General features: G+C 36.0%; 1 protein-coding gene across 1 annotated transcript in view; it reads left to right on the top strand.

Moving 5' to 3' along the window:
- The window catches only part of NEGR1 (neuronal growth regulator 1), an 877,308-nt gene extending 862,415 nt beyond the window's left edge, over positions 1-14,893 (top strand). Inside the window, exon 7 of the mRNA XM_070405386.1 lies at positions 10,950-14,893. Within this exon, the coding sequence (XP_070261487.1) occupies positions 10,950-11,074 (125 nt within the window). The 3' untranslated portion in view covers positions 11,075-14,893. The remainder of the gene's footprint in view (positions 1-10,949) is intronic.
- Positions 14,894-15,138: the final 245 nt, after the last annotated feature.

The following is a 15,138-nucleotide window of genomic DNA, read 5'->3' as shown; positions in this document are numbered from 1 at the left end:
CAAATGGCTCTAAGAGAAAAGAGGAAATGGCAGATTAATTCCAACTAGAGTTAGGTAGCAAATCAGGAAACTTCATAGAAACGGAAGCACAAAAAGTCAGCATACTTGAATTCTAGTTTTATTTTTGCCTCCACCTTAAGCACATCATTCAATCTCCACCAGCCTCATCTCATCTATAAAACTGAAGGGTTGCGCTGATGCCATTGTTAATATTTACCAGGAAAGGAGTGAAAGGGAAGACCAGATAGACGCATGCCCAGTAAGGTGTCTCTCTCTCTCTCTCACTCTCTCTCTCTCTCTCTCTCTCTCTCTCTCTCTCTCTCATACTCCTGTCTTCTTGGACGCCTGCTGCAGGGGTCTGCGCTCCCTGTGTGGCATGGTGCAGGGCCATGTGGGGCTCCACAGATGGACTGATAGGCTTTAATCTGGCCTGAATGCTGACCCACACCTGGCTGCAACATGGAAGGGAAACTGGACACTGGCCCAGCTTCTGGCTCCGCTGAAGTCCCAGCTGCCTCTTTCAGGACTGGCTTGGGAGAACTGGGACATGACAACCCAAGGAATATAACTCTGTGCCGTGGAGGCTTCTGAAAATGCTATTTCAGTGGCTCCCCAAGAGCCCCACAAGCAAGAGGGTTCCCACTCCTGTACCCCTGCAGCAGCAGGCTAGGCTGTCCTCCACAATCCTTAAAGTTCTGCCCTAGCTAGTTTGGTTCAATGGATAGAGTGTCAGCCTGTGGACTGAAGGATCCCGGGGTTGATTCCGGTCAAAGGCACATGCCCGGGTTGCGGGCTTGATCCCCAGTGGGGGGGCCTGCAGGATGCAGCCAATCAATGATTCTCTCTCCTCATTGATGTTTTTCTCTCTCTCTCCCTCTCCCTTCCTCTCTGAAATCAATAAAAATATATTTAAAAAATAAAAACATATTTAAAAAAAATAAATAATCCTTAAAGTTCTGACAGAGTCTAATTTTGTGAGCAGTTTGCATTTGAGATAGGCATAGAAAGATGGGTTTTATTCTAACATACTCTAGAATAAAGGATACAGAAGTCAATCCCAGAGGAAGGCAGTGTGTGAGCAAATTCACAAGTGTCTGGCCATTTTCTGAGAATGAAGAGCCTTCCTGCCTCCTGTGACTAGAGGACCCTGTCAGAGGGCAGTCAGCGATAGGGCTGCAGAGGTACTTTCAGGAAGATTACAGAGGGCCTTGGATGTTATGAAGGTTTTTTAAATAGCCTAAGTATAATGGAAATGATTAGCGAATCATTGAGAGTCACTGAAAATCAACCTGGAGCATAACAATTGGAACAATTTAAGTGAATCAGAACTACAGGCCAGGTAATCACTGGCTTTATTGCATTTGAAAAGTTAAGAAAAAAATTGGAAGGTAAATTGAGTATTCCCCCCCCCCCAAAAAAAAATAATGGGAGAAATAATCAAACCTTCTGAAATTCTTTTTTCATTCTTAAAGAACAATGTTTGCAGAATAACAGAAAAGAAGCTAGTTTAGGATAACCTTCCCAACACAAAAGAGGTAAAGAATAAAATGTAATAAACAAGACAATTTGATCATCAAAGCTCCAAGTTTAAACACTTATATCAAAAATAATTTCACACTCACATAGCCTCACATGCAGACCTTAAAAATGCCTTCAACTTGCAACAATGTTTACTGGTTTGCAACTTCTCCCTTTTTTTTTTACCACACTAGCAATGTCACATTGATGATACAGCTGATGGCAGTGACTATTAGTGACCTTAAGAGCACAGCTGGGTTTCTATTTTTATTGCTGTGAAAACCTCTTTTCTTCACCTAAATGATTCCTTAAAGGCCCAAACTAAAATCTATGTAGTCAAGGCAATTTGTATTGTATGTCTGTGTAAATATTTCATACACAAAAAGCCAGCTTTTAAAACACACATACTCCCTTCCACACACATAGACACACATACTCCAAAATATGTATAGCACATATATAGAAATCCATCTGCAACCTACCTGAACTGAACAACTGTGCTTTGCTCAATTTCAAAGAACCAGTTAGGGTTCTACAAAATCACCGCTTCTGGCAACACACTTCTCCTGAAGACCTAGTATATATAGATGATTGTAAATCACTTCTGACTTGCTAAAAAATAAAACAAAAAAATACATTTACAAGATATCAGTGAACAATTCAATTCAAGCTTTGAAACATTTTCAATGAATATGAAGGACAGAAAAGGGCAGCAGAATTTGTTTCTCTTGAAGAGTTTTAGCTGGCTATTTGCAGATAAAAGTATTTATCTACAAATAGGCAGATTTATGAATGTAGGTAATAGCAGAATCAAACAAATGCTTAATATTCCTAATGCAGTTGACGTTGAGTAAATAGGACTGTGTACCATGAACTTTGGCAACATGGCTAGTCAGCAAGCACAAAAGATTCAAGGCTGGGAGTCTGCCAGAGAAACAGCTTAGCGGTGGCTGGGAACAGGCTGCCAGGAAAATTCCACGAGTCAGAGAGACAAAGGAATGGTATGATTTCTCTAGCCATTCCCCTCATTGTTTATAAATCAAAGTGGAAATACTTTCAGTGAAAATAAGGACTCTATAATTTTATGCTGGTGAAGGCTTGGTCTGTTTAAGATGTTGGAATGTGTTGAAGATAGTTTGACCAAGTGAAAAAGTAAAAATGTAAAATGTTAGAATACGTATCTTTTTTTCTGTGTCTCAGAGTGTTTTTGTATTTGTCTTTTCTTAATCCATTCACTATTTTCACCCAGCCCTACAACCTTCCTCGCCTCTGACAGCTGTCAGCTTATTCACTATCAATGAGTCTGTTTCTATCTGGTTTGTTAGTTTATTCTGTTCATTAGCTTCTGCATATAACTAAAATCACGTGGCAGTTCTTTCTCTTTCTGGCTTATTTCACTTACCATAATGCTCTCCAGGTCCATCCATGCTGTTGCAAAGAGTAAGATTTCCTTCTTTTTTATGGCTGAGTAGTATTCCATTGTGTAAATGTACCACAGCTTTTTTATCCTCTGATGGATACTTGGGCTGCTTCCAAATCTTGGCTATTGTAAATAATGCTGCAATGAACATAAATAAGCATCTACATACAGATTTTCTATAACTTATACCTCGAATTTCATAAAAATGTACCAATGTGCACTGGTTAGCCTAATTCATTCTAAAAATGTTAAAAACAAAGGCTGACTGGCAGGAATTCAAAGCTGGCTATGATAATAGCAGCTCATAAATTAAACCTGATTCTACCAGTCTGAGAACTGCTTATCTATATATATAAAAGCCTAAGTGACCATCACAACCGAGTGGACGACCAAACAGGCTGCATGGGGAGACCAGGCCTGCAGGGGGGATAGTGAGGGGCAACCAAACGACCGAGCAGCAGGCTGAGTGGGGCAACCAGGTCCACGGGGGGGAAAGGTGGGGGCAACCAGACCAGTGAGGGGGACAGTTGGGGGTGACTAGACCAGCAAGGGGGGGCAGTTAGGGGCTATCAGGCAAGCAGGCAGGTGAGCAGTTAGGAGCCAGTGGTCCCGGATTGTGAGAGGGATGTTCGACTGCCTAAACCAGCAGTCGGACATCCCTTGAGGGGTCTCGGATTGGAGAGGGTGCAGGCTGGGCTGAGGGGAACACCCCCTCCCCCCCGCCCCCATGCATGAAATTTGTACAATAAAGGTGTTTTGTGTAAAAGGAATCCGTAAGTGTATATATCGGTGCCCCGGCCACATGACAACTATGCTACTCAGGCATTCCTCAACCCCAAAGCCAAAGGGGAAGCAGAAGATCTTGAGGGTCTAAGTACAGGAGCTTGCAATGTCTACACAAACAAAGCCCTTCCCTCAGAAGGCACTGTGCCCCAGATGTGCAAAGTCCATGAGAAGACATGGTTTGTGCAGTGTTTTTAACACATCCCATCGTAGGGCCTGGGCCATATGATTGCCAGGAAATAGTATAAAAAGGAATAATGATTTGATGTTATCTGTGCTGAGACTTGCCTGATTCTTCCAGACACCACACCCAAGGTTGTACAGTCTATTGTAAAGCATATCCTGGTCTAGGGCTCTTCCACTTTCCTAATCTCCCCCAACTATTTAGGCAGAATTAAGCAATACAAAAAAAGTGTGGGGGTCATCTGAGGTTCTGGGTATCTGCTCCATCTACTGATGGGGTTAAGAGGCAGATGTCCCCGAAGAGAGGACTCAAATATCTGTGGAGCAAACGCCTCCCACAGTATGTAATGAAACGGAGTTTCACTGTCTTTTGGATAGAATCAGTGGTGCGTGATTTCTGAGTAAACTAATGTGCACTGTATTTTGAATCCACATTAATCTCTTTTATATGGTCTAGTCTAACTTAGGTGTAAATAATTCGCTTTTTCATTAAGGCATAATCTTCCTCAGTAAAACGTAAGTTGAGGCCAGTTTTTACTTATGGAAGCAAAGTTAATGTAGCTTAAGTAACTCTACCTAAGATTGCAACAAGAATCTTAGCAGTTTGAGTAATGAACTTGAGTAATTTAAGAAAATTGCCTAGGCAAGTAATTGGTATTATACCAAAACTAAATATTTCACAGTTACATTGGCTTTTGCCTAAAAATAAAAACTGGAGCAATACAAGGGAAAACTGCCAACACTGAAAATAATATGCAGCAGCTGTAAGTAATTGGGGGTGATAATTATAATTAGACAAGATGTAAGATATGTGTTAAAACACAGATTGGATCTTCCTGTTGACAACTGGGAGAGATCCCAAAGGCCTGGACTCCACACCTAGCCCAGGCCCTTCTGCTCCAGGCCTGGGAGCCCTGCCAAAACCAAACACAGCACTAGATCAGCTCTGGAACCACTTCTAAAGGCCATACACCGCACTCTTCTCTTCGGGGAAAGACAGAGGAAGGGGAAAGGAAGAGGTCATACTCCTTGCCCTCAAGGAGCCTGAAAACCAGGAGAATGGCCAAATATCTAACAGTACAGTAAATGGCATTAAATAAAATAAACCCAGAAAATGAAGAGAATACATATTTTTGCAGATAACTTGCAGGACAGTTTGTATAGGCAGAGAAACATTGATTTCTTAACCAAGTGTAGATTAAGATTGAAGTAAAATATGCTTGTTTCATGGAAAACATCTTAAGCTAAAGAGAAAGCTCTATGGGGACAGAGGCCACTTCTATTTTGCTCAGAGAATGCCTAGCACATAGCACACATCCAATTTGCTAAATGAATGAGCAAATTCATTCTGAGTGTGTGTGTGTGTGTGTTTTAAATATCTCCCTCTCCCTTCCTCTCTCTCTCTCTCTCTCTATCTAAAATCAATTTTTTTAAAAAAGACAATTAAAGACGTAGTAGAAAAGAAAGAGAACAGTTTCCCTCTCACACACTTTGTCTTAAGAGTAAAAAAAATCATAGGAGCAACTAATGAAGTATTTTATAGAAGTTGTCTTGAATTAGATAAATGCATATTTAAGAACATTTTTCCATATTCATTGTCACACACATCTATTGAACACATTTATAAAAGATACAGATGCTCACATTATAAGGAGGAATGTTCCATGACTTCCGTATGCTTTATAAACCAAAGAGAAAGCTATACATTTATATATATATATATATATATATATATATATATATATATGAAATAAATTTTAAAAGAACTGTTTCTGAAATCAGGAATAAGAAGACTAGCACTTCTTATTAGAGATATTAGGGAGGCCTCTTGGAGGAGGTGGTATTTTAGATCTTTAAGGATGAGTAGGACTTTGATGCATAAAGAAGAGAAATAGGAAGGAGGACCATTTAGGCTTAAGGGTATGGAGTGTGCAAATGACAGGGAGTAATAAAAACACTTATGTTTTCAGCAAATGGTTCGTGTGACTGGAGCTGAGTGTGCATGAGTTTGGATAAGTTAAATAGAGCCAGATAACAGAGGCCCTGAATACTGAGCTACAGAGCCTTGGCTTCCCTTAATAGTCAGTGGAGACCCCTGAAGATTTCAGGCTAACATAGTCTTCTACTCGCATCTGCTAGTATAGTCATTTGGTCACAAGATACCCAAGCAATTATTTAAAACTTTCAGCTAACCTCCCCTGCTCAAACTTCTCCTAAGGCTTCCATATCACTCAGAATGAAACCAAAACCCTCACATGTCCTATTCCTCCTAATTTTACTTAGGATGAGAAGCAGTATGATATTCTCAGGCAACTAAAAACATGGCAAAGGACATACAAAAGATATGACCACCCCAAAGGCACAGTTGGATGTCTCCTCAGAAATTCAGATGTATATTAAGGGCCATAAGTTTATCTATACTCCCAGTCTCTTGCTGAATAAGGATGAGGTACAAAGTTGGGTGCCTGCTCTTTCATTATATAGGCTGCCTCAAGATCTATTTCTTGCTCAAATACTGAAGGGAAGTATTCTGACTCTGTACAAGTCTTAGAAAGTAAACAATGAATGGTGAAAAGCAATATTATTCTGGGAAAAGTGTTCAAGGCATTGTACCTCCTTGTATGTTTATGGTGATAGTTTGGGAAATGGACTATCAGTATTCAATAAATATTATTGGACATTTACTAAGTATCAGACTCTGTGTTCAATACCAATGACAAAGATGCATATAATAAATCTTGGCTTGACATTCTCGGTCTAATGAAAAAAATTGATATGTAAATATGATGTGATTGATATGTAAATAAGATATCAAAAATGATGCCAAATTAATTTGGCAAGTGGGATTTTATAAAGAGTTTTCTCTTTTAAAGGAGAGGATACTTGAACTGGGTCTTGAAGTTAATTTCTAATAACTAATAACTAACAGTTATTTTCTGTAATTTCTTAAGATTTCCTATAATTTCTTATGTAGCTGATTGGGATTTAACATGCCAAGCAAATCTAATTAGTCCAAATAGTACTGAGACTCCTAAGTTTAGTGCTATTGGTCTTGTGCTCTAAATCACTGAGTCAACAAGTCACACACACACACACACACACACACACACACACACAAACAAACAAAAATAAATATCAGTCAATGGAACTAAGGTTATATAGTAATAGGATACCCCAAGTCAATGAACCCCAATGCCACCATTTTTTTACAGTGAGATATACATGTACTAGGATGTGTATATCATTGCATTTTGTGAAAAATAATTGTATTTGTATCTGCTGCCTAGACTACTCACCTCTACCATGACTCTTTGGAGAGCCCTCTCATGTTTGTTCACTATATATATTCTAATGTTCTATATTTGATTTTTTATTTATATATTCAACTAGAATGAACCTTTCCTAGAGTGGAGATTGAGTTGTATTAATTTTTAGCTGTGTTCAATTCCAGCACATGAAAGATGTTCAACATCTACTTAAGGAGTATGAATCATGATAGATGACTTGGCATTAGGTAATTGACCTCACATTCCCTTGACTACCTCCGCTCTGTTTTTTGGCCTACTAATTGTCAATAGCTATTCTACAGTTCATTTCTTATAGTAATTGCATGCTAACAATGCAGCAAAAGGTTCCTACTTTATTTTAAGACTAACAGAAGTATTGCATTCACAAGACTAAAAAGTACATCAATATGAGACATCAATGGACAAATATATACTCTGTTAGTTGCAAAGTAGTATTTAATTTTTAAATATATTATTGATATACCTTTATCTAAGACAATAGGAGACTGGGTAGAAGGTAAAAGCATGTAGGGGGAAAAGATGGCATTGAAGGTATATGATAAAAAGGAGAATATAGAGTACGTATGGCCATATATGGAATTAAGGAACAAAAGAACCATGTTTATCATATTAGCCTTTGTATTCCCAGTACTTTGTACAGTGCCTGGTACCTAGTTCAGTACCTATTTGCTGGATGACTGAAAGAGGTGTATTGAAGATTCTCTAGCCTGTAGGCAAGTGGCTTGCCTTAGAACAGCGGTTCTCAACCTGTGGGTCGTGACCCCTTTGTCTTCCGTAGGGGTCACCTAAGACCATCGGAAAACACATATATAATTACATATTGTTTTTGTGATTAAAGACTATGCTTTAATTATGTTCAATTTATAACAATGAAAATATATCCTGCATATCAGATATTTACATTATGATTCATAACAGTAGCAAAATTACAGTTATGAAGTAGCAACGAAAATAATTTTATGGTTGAGGAACTGTATTAAAGGGTCGTGGCATTAGGAAGGTTGAGAACCACTGCCTTAGAAGAAAGTCCTTTTATAAGAGAAAAATACCCCTTTTAATTCTGACCTATTTATTTATTTAACTGAATTGTTCATTCAATAGACATTTGTTAAGCATCTACTAGGTACCAGACTTTGCCAGACTTCGTGTCTGGAAACATCAAAATAAATAAAACATGAACTAGGAGAGTTTACAATCTAGTAAAATAGATTATGTATAAATATATTAGCAGTGCAGTGTTACAGTTGTATAAAAAGAAATATATATAGTGACCTAATGACACATTAGGGTAATCTACTCAGCCTGTTGGAGAAGAGGAGATTTAGAAGAGATTGCCCCCAAAATGCACTTTAAAGTATAGATATGGAGTTTTGAGGGCCCTTTATACTCTACCCACTTAATGCACTATTTAATTAGTCAAGATAATAAAATTTTATCTTTGTTATACATGCTTAGTTTTTGAGATTTATTTCTTATTTATGAAATCATTTTATATGCTTTGTTTGTTATTAGTCCTTTACTGCTATACTGGTTTGATTGCACTCAAGATTCTTTAAAAACCACAGCAAAAATAACTCTGAAATAGCTGTCATTGAGAAGGCAACAGACCAATTAAATATTTATTTATATTTTAAAAAATACAGCATCTTTCTAAGCTTGAACAAGAGAAAGTAATTTAAGGAGTTTTGTGGTTTTATATTAGACTTGTTATATATCAAACCTTTGTCCAATGATAAAGTTGTATTTTCTTCATAATCTTTTCATTCTTTAGGACTCATTTGTGATGCAAATAGAAGCATTAAATAGTTGATTTTGCTCTGTGTTTACTAAAGAGTAGTAATCTTAGCCCTTGAATCTCATTCACCTGGAACCAACAATTGTAATGTGAAGAAAACTTCCCACTGGCAGGGTCCAATGCATCTGTCATCCCCTCTAATTTCTTAAAGGTATAAACAAGGCAATTTATTCTTCTTGTAACATGGAAATATAGTCTTTGGTGAAAGTTCCATTAAAACTACCTGCTGGTAATTCAAATTCAGTGACTAAAACTGCTTCCTGGTTTGAGTTATGGATTTGGCAGTGAAATAATATATTTTTATTACATTATTTATTTTGTATTAGAAAACAGTGCTTGAAATCCAGGTTTCATTAAGAAAAAGTAGTTAAAAGTATGTTGGTGAGGTTTTTTTTATTATTGCTGTTATAATTATTATGGTAAGTGAGAATCAGTCTCAGGCAAGGCTGAGCATGTCTGCGACATTCAATTTCTGGAACACAATTTAATTCGCATTCAAAGAGGTAACTATTCTCTTGTGAAATGAAGTGGAATTCGTTCAGTAGACTCCCAAGTGTGGTCAGTCTCTGGGTGAAATCTCTCAGTAAATATTCAACATGTCTGTTAGCCAGGTACCACATGAGCTTCTCATGTATAAAACAGTGATCTTTCTAATGTGTAAATAAATGTAATCATATCATTCAACAGCTCCAAATTCTTCAAAATTTGCTTTATTATAAAGAGCTAAACTCTTTTCTTTATAGTTAAGATCATTCTATCTGCCTAGAGTCCCAGTTTTAATTCCCTCTACTTCAGGCCTCCATTTTCATGGTGCAACAATACTAATCTACTTTTAGATCCTAGAATATATGTTGTGCTCTCTCTTTTCCTCATGCTTTTGAATATATTGTAACTTCTACCCAAACGACCATCCCCTATGATAAAATTCTCTGTTAAATCATCCCTCCTTTGCACAGACAGATTTAAATACACAATTTCTGTGTCATTGAAGTTTGCACATGCAACTCTGATATTTCTAGGGTTGTATTATATTTTTGAATATCTTTCTTCACCGCCAAAAACATTGTTGGAAGAGAGAACTTGTTTGTTGTTCCAGCATTTAGTACAATATTTTACCAGTAAAAAAGATTTACAAATATATGTGCAAATACATGTATAATGTCACTTATATGTTGAATCTAAGAAAGCTGAACATATAAAAATAGAGAGTAGGTTGGTGTTTACCAGAGGCTAGGGGTGGGGAAATTTGGGATTGTTGTTTAATGGTATAAACTTGGAACTCATCAAGAGATTAAGTCCTGGAGACTTAATGCACGGCATAGTAATTATAGTCAACAGTACTATATTATAACCTTAAAAATTGCTAGTAGACTAGATCTTAATTATTCCAACCACAGGAAAGAAATGATAATTATATGATATAATAGAGGTGTTAGCTAACACTATGGTGGTAATAATATTGCAATATATAAACGTATGAAATCAACACTGTTGTACATCTTAAACTTACACAATGTCATACATCAATTTTATTTCAATAAAAATATGTTTTTGAAAAATATGCATGAGTGAATATTGTTCACTACTACAAATATTAACAGTGCATATAAGAGGAATAATGTTAGCTGTGAAATAGTAAGTATTTAGCATGAGTTCAGCCCAGTGCAATGTGTTATTATATGTACTTCATCTCCAATTCTCACTGCAGCCCTGCCAAGTGGATTATATCACTTCTGTTTTTTTTCCTTAAGAAAAATGAGGCTCAGAAAGGTTAGTCGAATAGGTCACACATTGTCCTACAGCAGAAACAGATGTGAACCTAATTCTGTCTGACTCCAATACCAGGGCTCTCCCCAATGTACACAGCTGCCTTTTGATTATCGTTAAGATCCTGAAAGACACGAATTAGATTTTGATTTAGTCTTTCTCCATTTCTTTCCAGCTCCAAGTACAGCCCAGTATGGAATTACCGGGAGCGCCGACGTTCTTTTCTCCTGCTGGTACCTTGTGTTGACACTGTCCTCTTTCACCAGCATATTCCACCTGAAGAATGCCATTCTACAATAAGTTTAAAGACCCATAAAAGGCTCTTAAGAATTCTCTGAAAGTGCTGATGGCTGGATCCAATCTGGTACAGTTTGTTAAAAGCAGCGTGGGATATAATCAGCAGTGCTTACAAGGGGATGATCGCCTTCTGTAGAATTGCTCATTATGTAAATACTTTAATTCTATTCTTTTTTTGATTAGCTACATTACCTTGTGAAGCAGTACACATTGTCCTTTTTTTAAGATGTGAAGGCTCTGAAATTACTTTTAGAGGATATTAATTGTGATTTCATGTTTGTAATCTACAACTTTTCAAAAGCATTCAGTCATGGTCTGCTGGGTTGCAGGCTGTAGTTTACAAAAACGAATATTGCAGTGAATATGTGATTCTTTAAGGCTGCAATACAAGCATTCATTTCCCTCTTTCAATAAGAATCAATCCGCATTTACAAAGATGCATTTTTTTCTCTTTTGATAAAAAAAAAAGCAAATAGTATTGCCTTCAGATCATTTCTTCAAAACACACACATATCTAGATTTTTCTGCTCGCATGATATTCAGGTTTCAGGAATGAGCCTTGTAATATAACTGGCTGTGCAGCTCTGCTTCTCTTTCCTGTAAGTTCAGCATGGGTGTGCCTTCATGAAGTATTTCTCTCTTTGCCTTTGACTAATAAAAACATATTGCCAAACCCTACAATTGAAAACAAAAATAAACTATAATGATAAAGTTAAACCATATCTGATCTCTAAAGAGTAAAGTAGCTATAGGACTGTAAAAATCTCTTCATTACCAGTGGGGTTTGCGAAATTTGCCCCACAATAACTCAATTTTGTGATGAAAAACAATTTAATTAACATAATACAGGTACCTTTGACATATGATTTATTTCAATGTAGCTAAATATTAGATCCACTTTGGGAAATAATTCCCTTTAAAATGGCAGCACAGTCCAGCCAATAGATTGCCCCGCAACCCATCTTTTCCTTTCACCATTCCAAGCCAAAATGGCTAGGAAGGTTTTTCAGAAAGGACACAAATTCCAATCACCTAATATTACCTGACTTGGTAAGCACTGGTTCCGTGGCAGGAGAGGTGGTATGAGAAGGTGCTCCTGTTGACTGGAGCATTTTGCATATTTTTCATCTGAAAACATCACTCAGTTGATAGTTTGGGATGCATGTTATATAAAACAATTGTTCAAAATATATTACAACAAATGTTTCATGCTGGTCTGTAGCAGATCAATCCCTGAAATAACTAATTCTGTAATAAATTCTGTAATAATTCTCTATAGCCATGTCAACCCAAACAAGTAAGGCCAAGAAAAAAATTTTGCCATGCTTTATCTTTTTCTTACATGGTATAAGGATGATATGATCAAATGAAGACAAGACCAGTGATGAGAATATCTTAAGATATTAACTATTAAATTATCTTAAGTATTAAATTATATCACGGTGAAAACTACATTTTTTTAAGGAAAATGCTGTTACTTTAAGAAGTAGTTTATATTACAGGAATAGTTTGATGGTTTTATTCTTTACTAAAAAAAGGCCATAGCCTTGAAAGTCATTTTACAAATTTGATAAAGTTACCAATTTCATTACACCAATGGAGATTTCTGCAAATAGTCCCCTTTGCAAGCCATAAAAACACCAAAAACTTACTAATAAAGATAAATACAGGAAATTCCTTAGAAATTATACATATTTAGGATATCTCATATTTTTTCCCAGAAAGAGATAACTTGGAAATTGTGTTTTTTTCCAAGTAAAATTAGTCCCAAAGTACACCATAAATCTATTTTAATTAGAAAAATGAATCCTAAATGAGGAGGCATAAATATACAGTGTTTTCACAAAATGGCAATAACATGGCATGATGCTATTAAATTTACTCACTAATAATTTATTACATTATTTTGACTGATGTATTAAAAATGTTCTTTTAAATACATACAACATTCTAACTTTGATTATTATTGACTTGATTTTTTAAAATATCCTTTGTGGAATTTGGGAGCAAATTACAAAGTTGTTTTTTTTGTTGTTTTTGTTTTTGTATTGCAGCTTTAAAGTGGCACACTCCATAATAATCTACTTACTAGAAATAGTGGTGCTACCACAAAAGTGTTAGCCATCAGTATCAGTATCATTGTTTGGGAGAAAGAAACAGATCAAGAATGCATATTATACAGTGACCGCTTTCCTAGAGTTAAAAATACCTCCTCTTTGTAAGGTTTGTAGGGTAAATGTGAGGTAAATCGAGACATAAACTATGGATGAACCAAATAATTAGTTCAAAGTGTTGTCATGATTCCAAATTTGTGGAGTCTGGTGTTATTACCATAGAATGTGACAGAAGTACAGTCATAGCTCAGTAGCTATATGTATTTGCCTTTATGTTAGAAGAGACGTTCTTGAGTGGTATTTTTAAATAGAGGAGGTATTCACTATGTTTTTCTGTATCACAGCAACATTCCTAGTTCCTAGACCCCTGGACAGAGTGAAATCATGAGTATTTATGAGTTCAATATTGTTCAAATAAGGCTACAGTATTTGCTTTTTTGTGTGAATGTATTGCATATAATGTTCAAGTAGATGATTTTACATTTATGGACATATGAGACGTCTGATTACTTCATTTTATCAGTCCTGACTGTACAAGATTGTTGCAATTTCAGAATAGCAGTTTTATGAAATTGATTTATCTTTTGATGTATAATAATTTTTTTTCTAGCTATTCATTTCAGCATTATATTTCCACAACTTACATTTGTGGGATTCCTTTTGTTGCCCTGAATTTCTTTTTCAAAGAAAGAAGAAAGAAAAAAATAAAGAGCAGTTGAGAAAGGATAGTAGAAAGAAAAGGAAAAGACAGAAAGTGAAGGAGGTAAAGACAGTGGGATAAAAGGAAGAAGGAAAGAAGAAAGGAAGGAAGGAAGGAAGGAAGGAAGGAAGGAAGGAAGGAAGGAAGGAAGGAAGGAAAGAAGGAAGGAAGGGAAGAATGGAGAATGGGAGGGAGGAAGGGAGGAAGAAAGGAATGAAGGGAGAAAGGAAGGAAAGCAAGAATAGGAGGAAGAGAGGAAGAACTGGAATATTAGGGTAGTTCATTTGCATTCTTGGTTTAATTAAAAATGGTGTAATTATGTTTTACAGTGATCCTATTCAAAACAAAAGTCTTGTTACACCATGAAGTTCCTATTATGCAGCAATTATATAATGAAAAGTGCTACCCAAATTATAGTATTGTGTATTATGGGGGACTCTAAAAGATTTGAGAGAGCGAATGTCAAACTTAAAGCTACTTTTGGAGGATTTAAAACTTAACTGAAAAATTAATGCTTCATCATGACATTTAAACTATGTCTAGAAAGTAGACTGGAGAACTGAGAAAATTAGCCAGATAATTCAGGACAAATTATATATACATAAATACCCCAATGTGTGAAAACTCTGAGAAGTTTATCAAAGCCAATCATCTATATTGATCAAATTTATTGAATATTGTTAATTTATCCATTGTGTTTAGCTTTGTGACACAGCCAAAAGTTACCTATTTAATCTTTTCAATAAAAATTGTTTTTTGAATTTCAGAAATGATTTAAAAAGAGGTCAGGTTTTTAACTATTTATTGAAGTATGTGGATGTACAGTATTTCAATAGATATGAATATGAATAAATGGTATGCCTTAAGATCCTTTGAATATGTATTTACTTTAAAGACTTGGAAAAACTCTTCCTGTCTTTTAGTAAAACATCCATATTTCGTAATCTGATGTAAGATATGTTGTACTGTTTCCAATAGGTGAATATAAATTCAGTTTATCAATTAAAATATGTATTTGATTTATTTTAAAACTCTATTAGTTTAAGAGAAAAAAAAAGGAAGAAAATTATTTAAACATATTTCTGCTATTCCCTTCTTTGTTTTTCATCCATCCACTGTACCACACTCACATCTTTCAGGTACTCCAAAGAAATACAGGGTGAAAATGTGAGATGCTATAGTATCAAAGGGCTCCACATTGTAGCCTTTCCAAAAGCTTTGACATCCATCCTAAAGAAGAAGTTTTCTGGAAA

This window comes from Myotis yumanensis, unplaced genomic scaffold, assembly GCF_028538775.1.
Source record: "Myotis yumanensis isolate MYYU_CA2020_CCGP unplaced genomic scaffold, mMyoYum1.0.hap1 SCAF_2, whole genome shotgun sequence".
Lineage (NCBI taxonomy): Eukaryota > Metazoa > Chordata > Mammalia > Chiroptera > Vespertilionidae > Myotis > Myotis yumanensis.
This window is presented reverse-complemented; position numbering and strand designations above follow the sequence as displayed.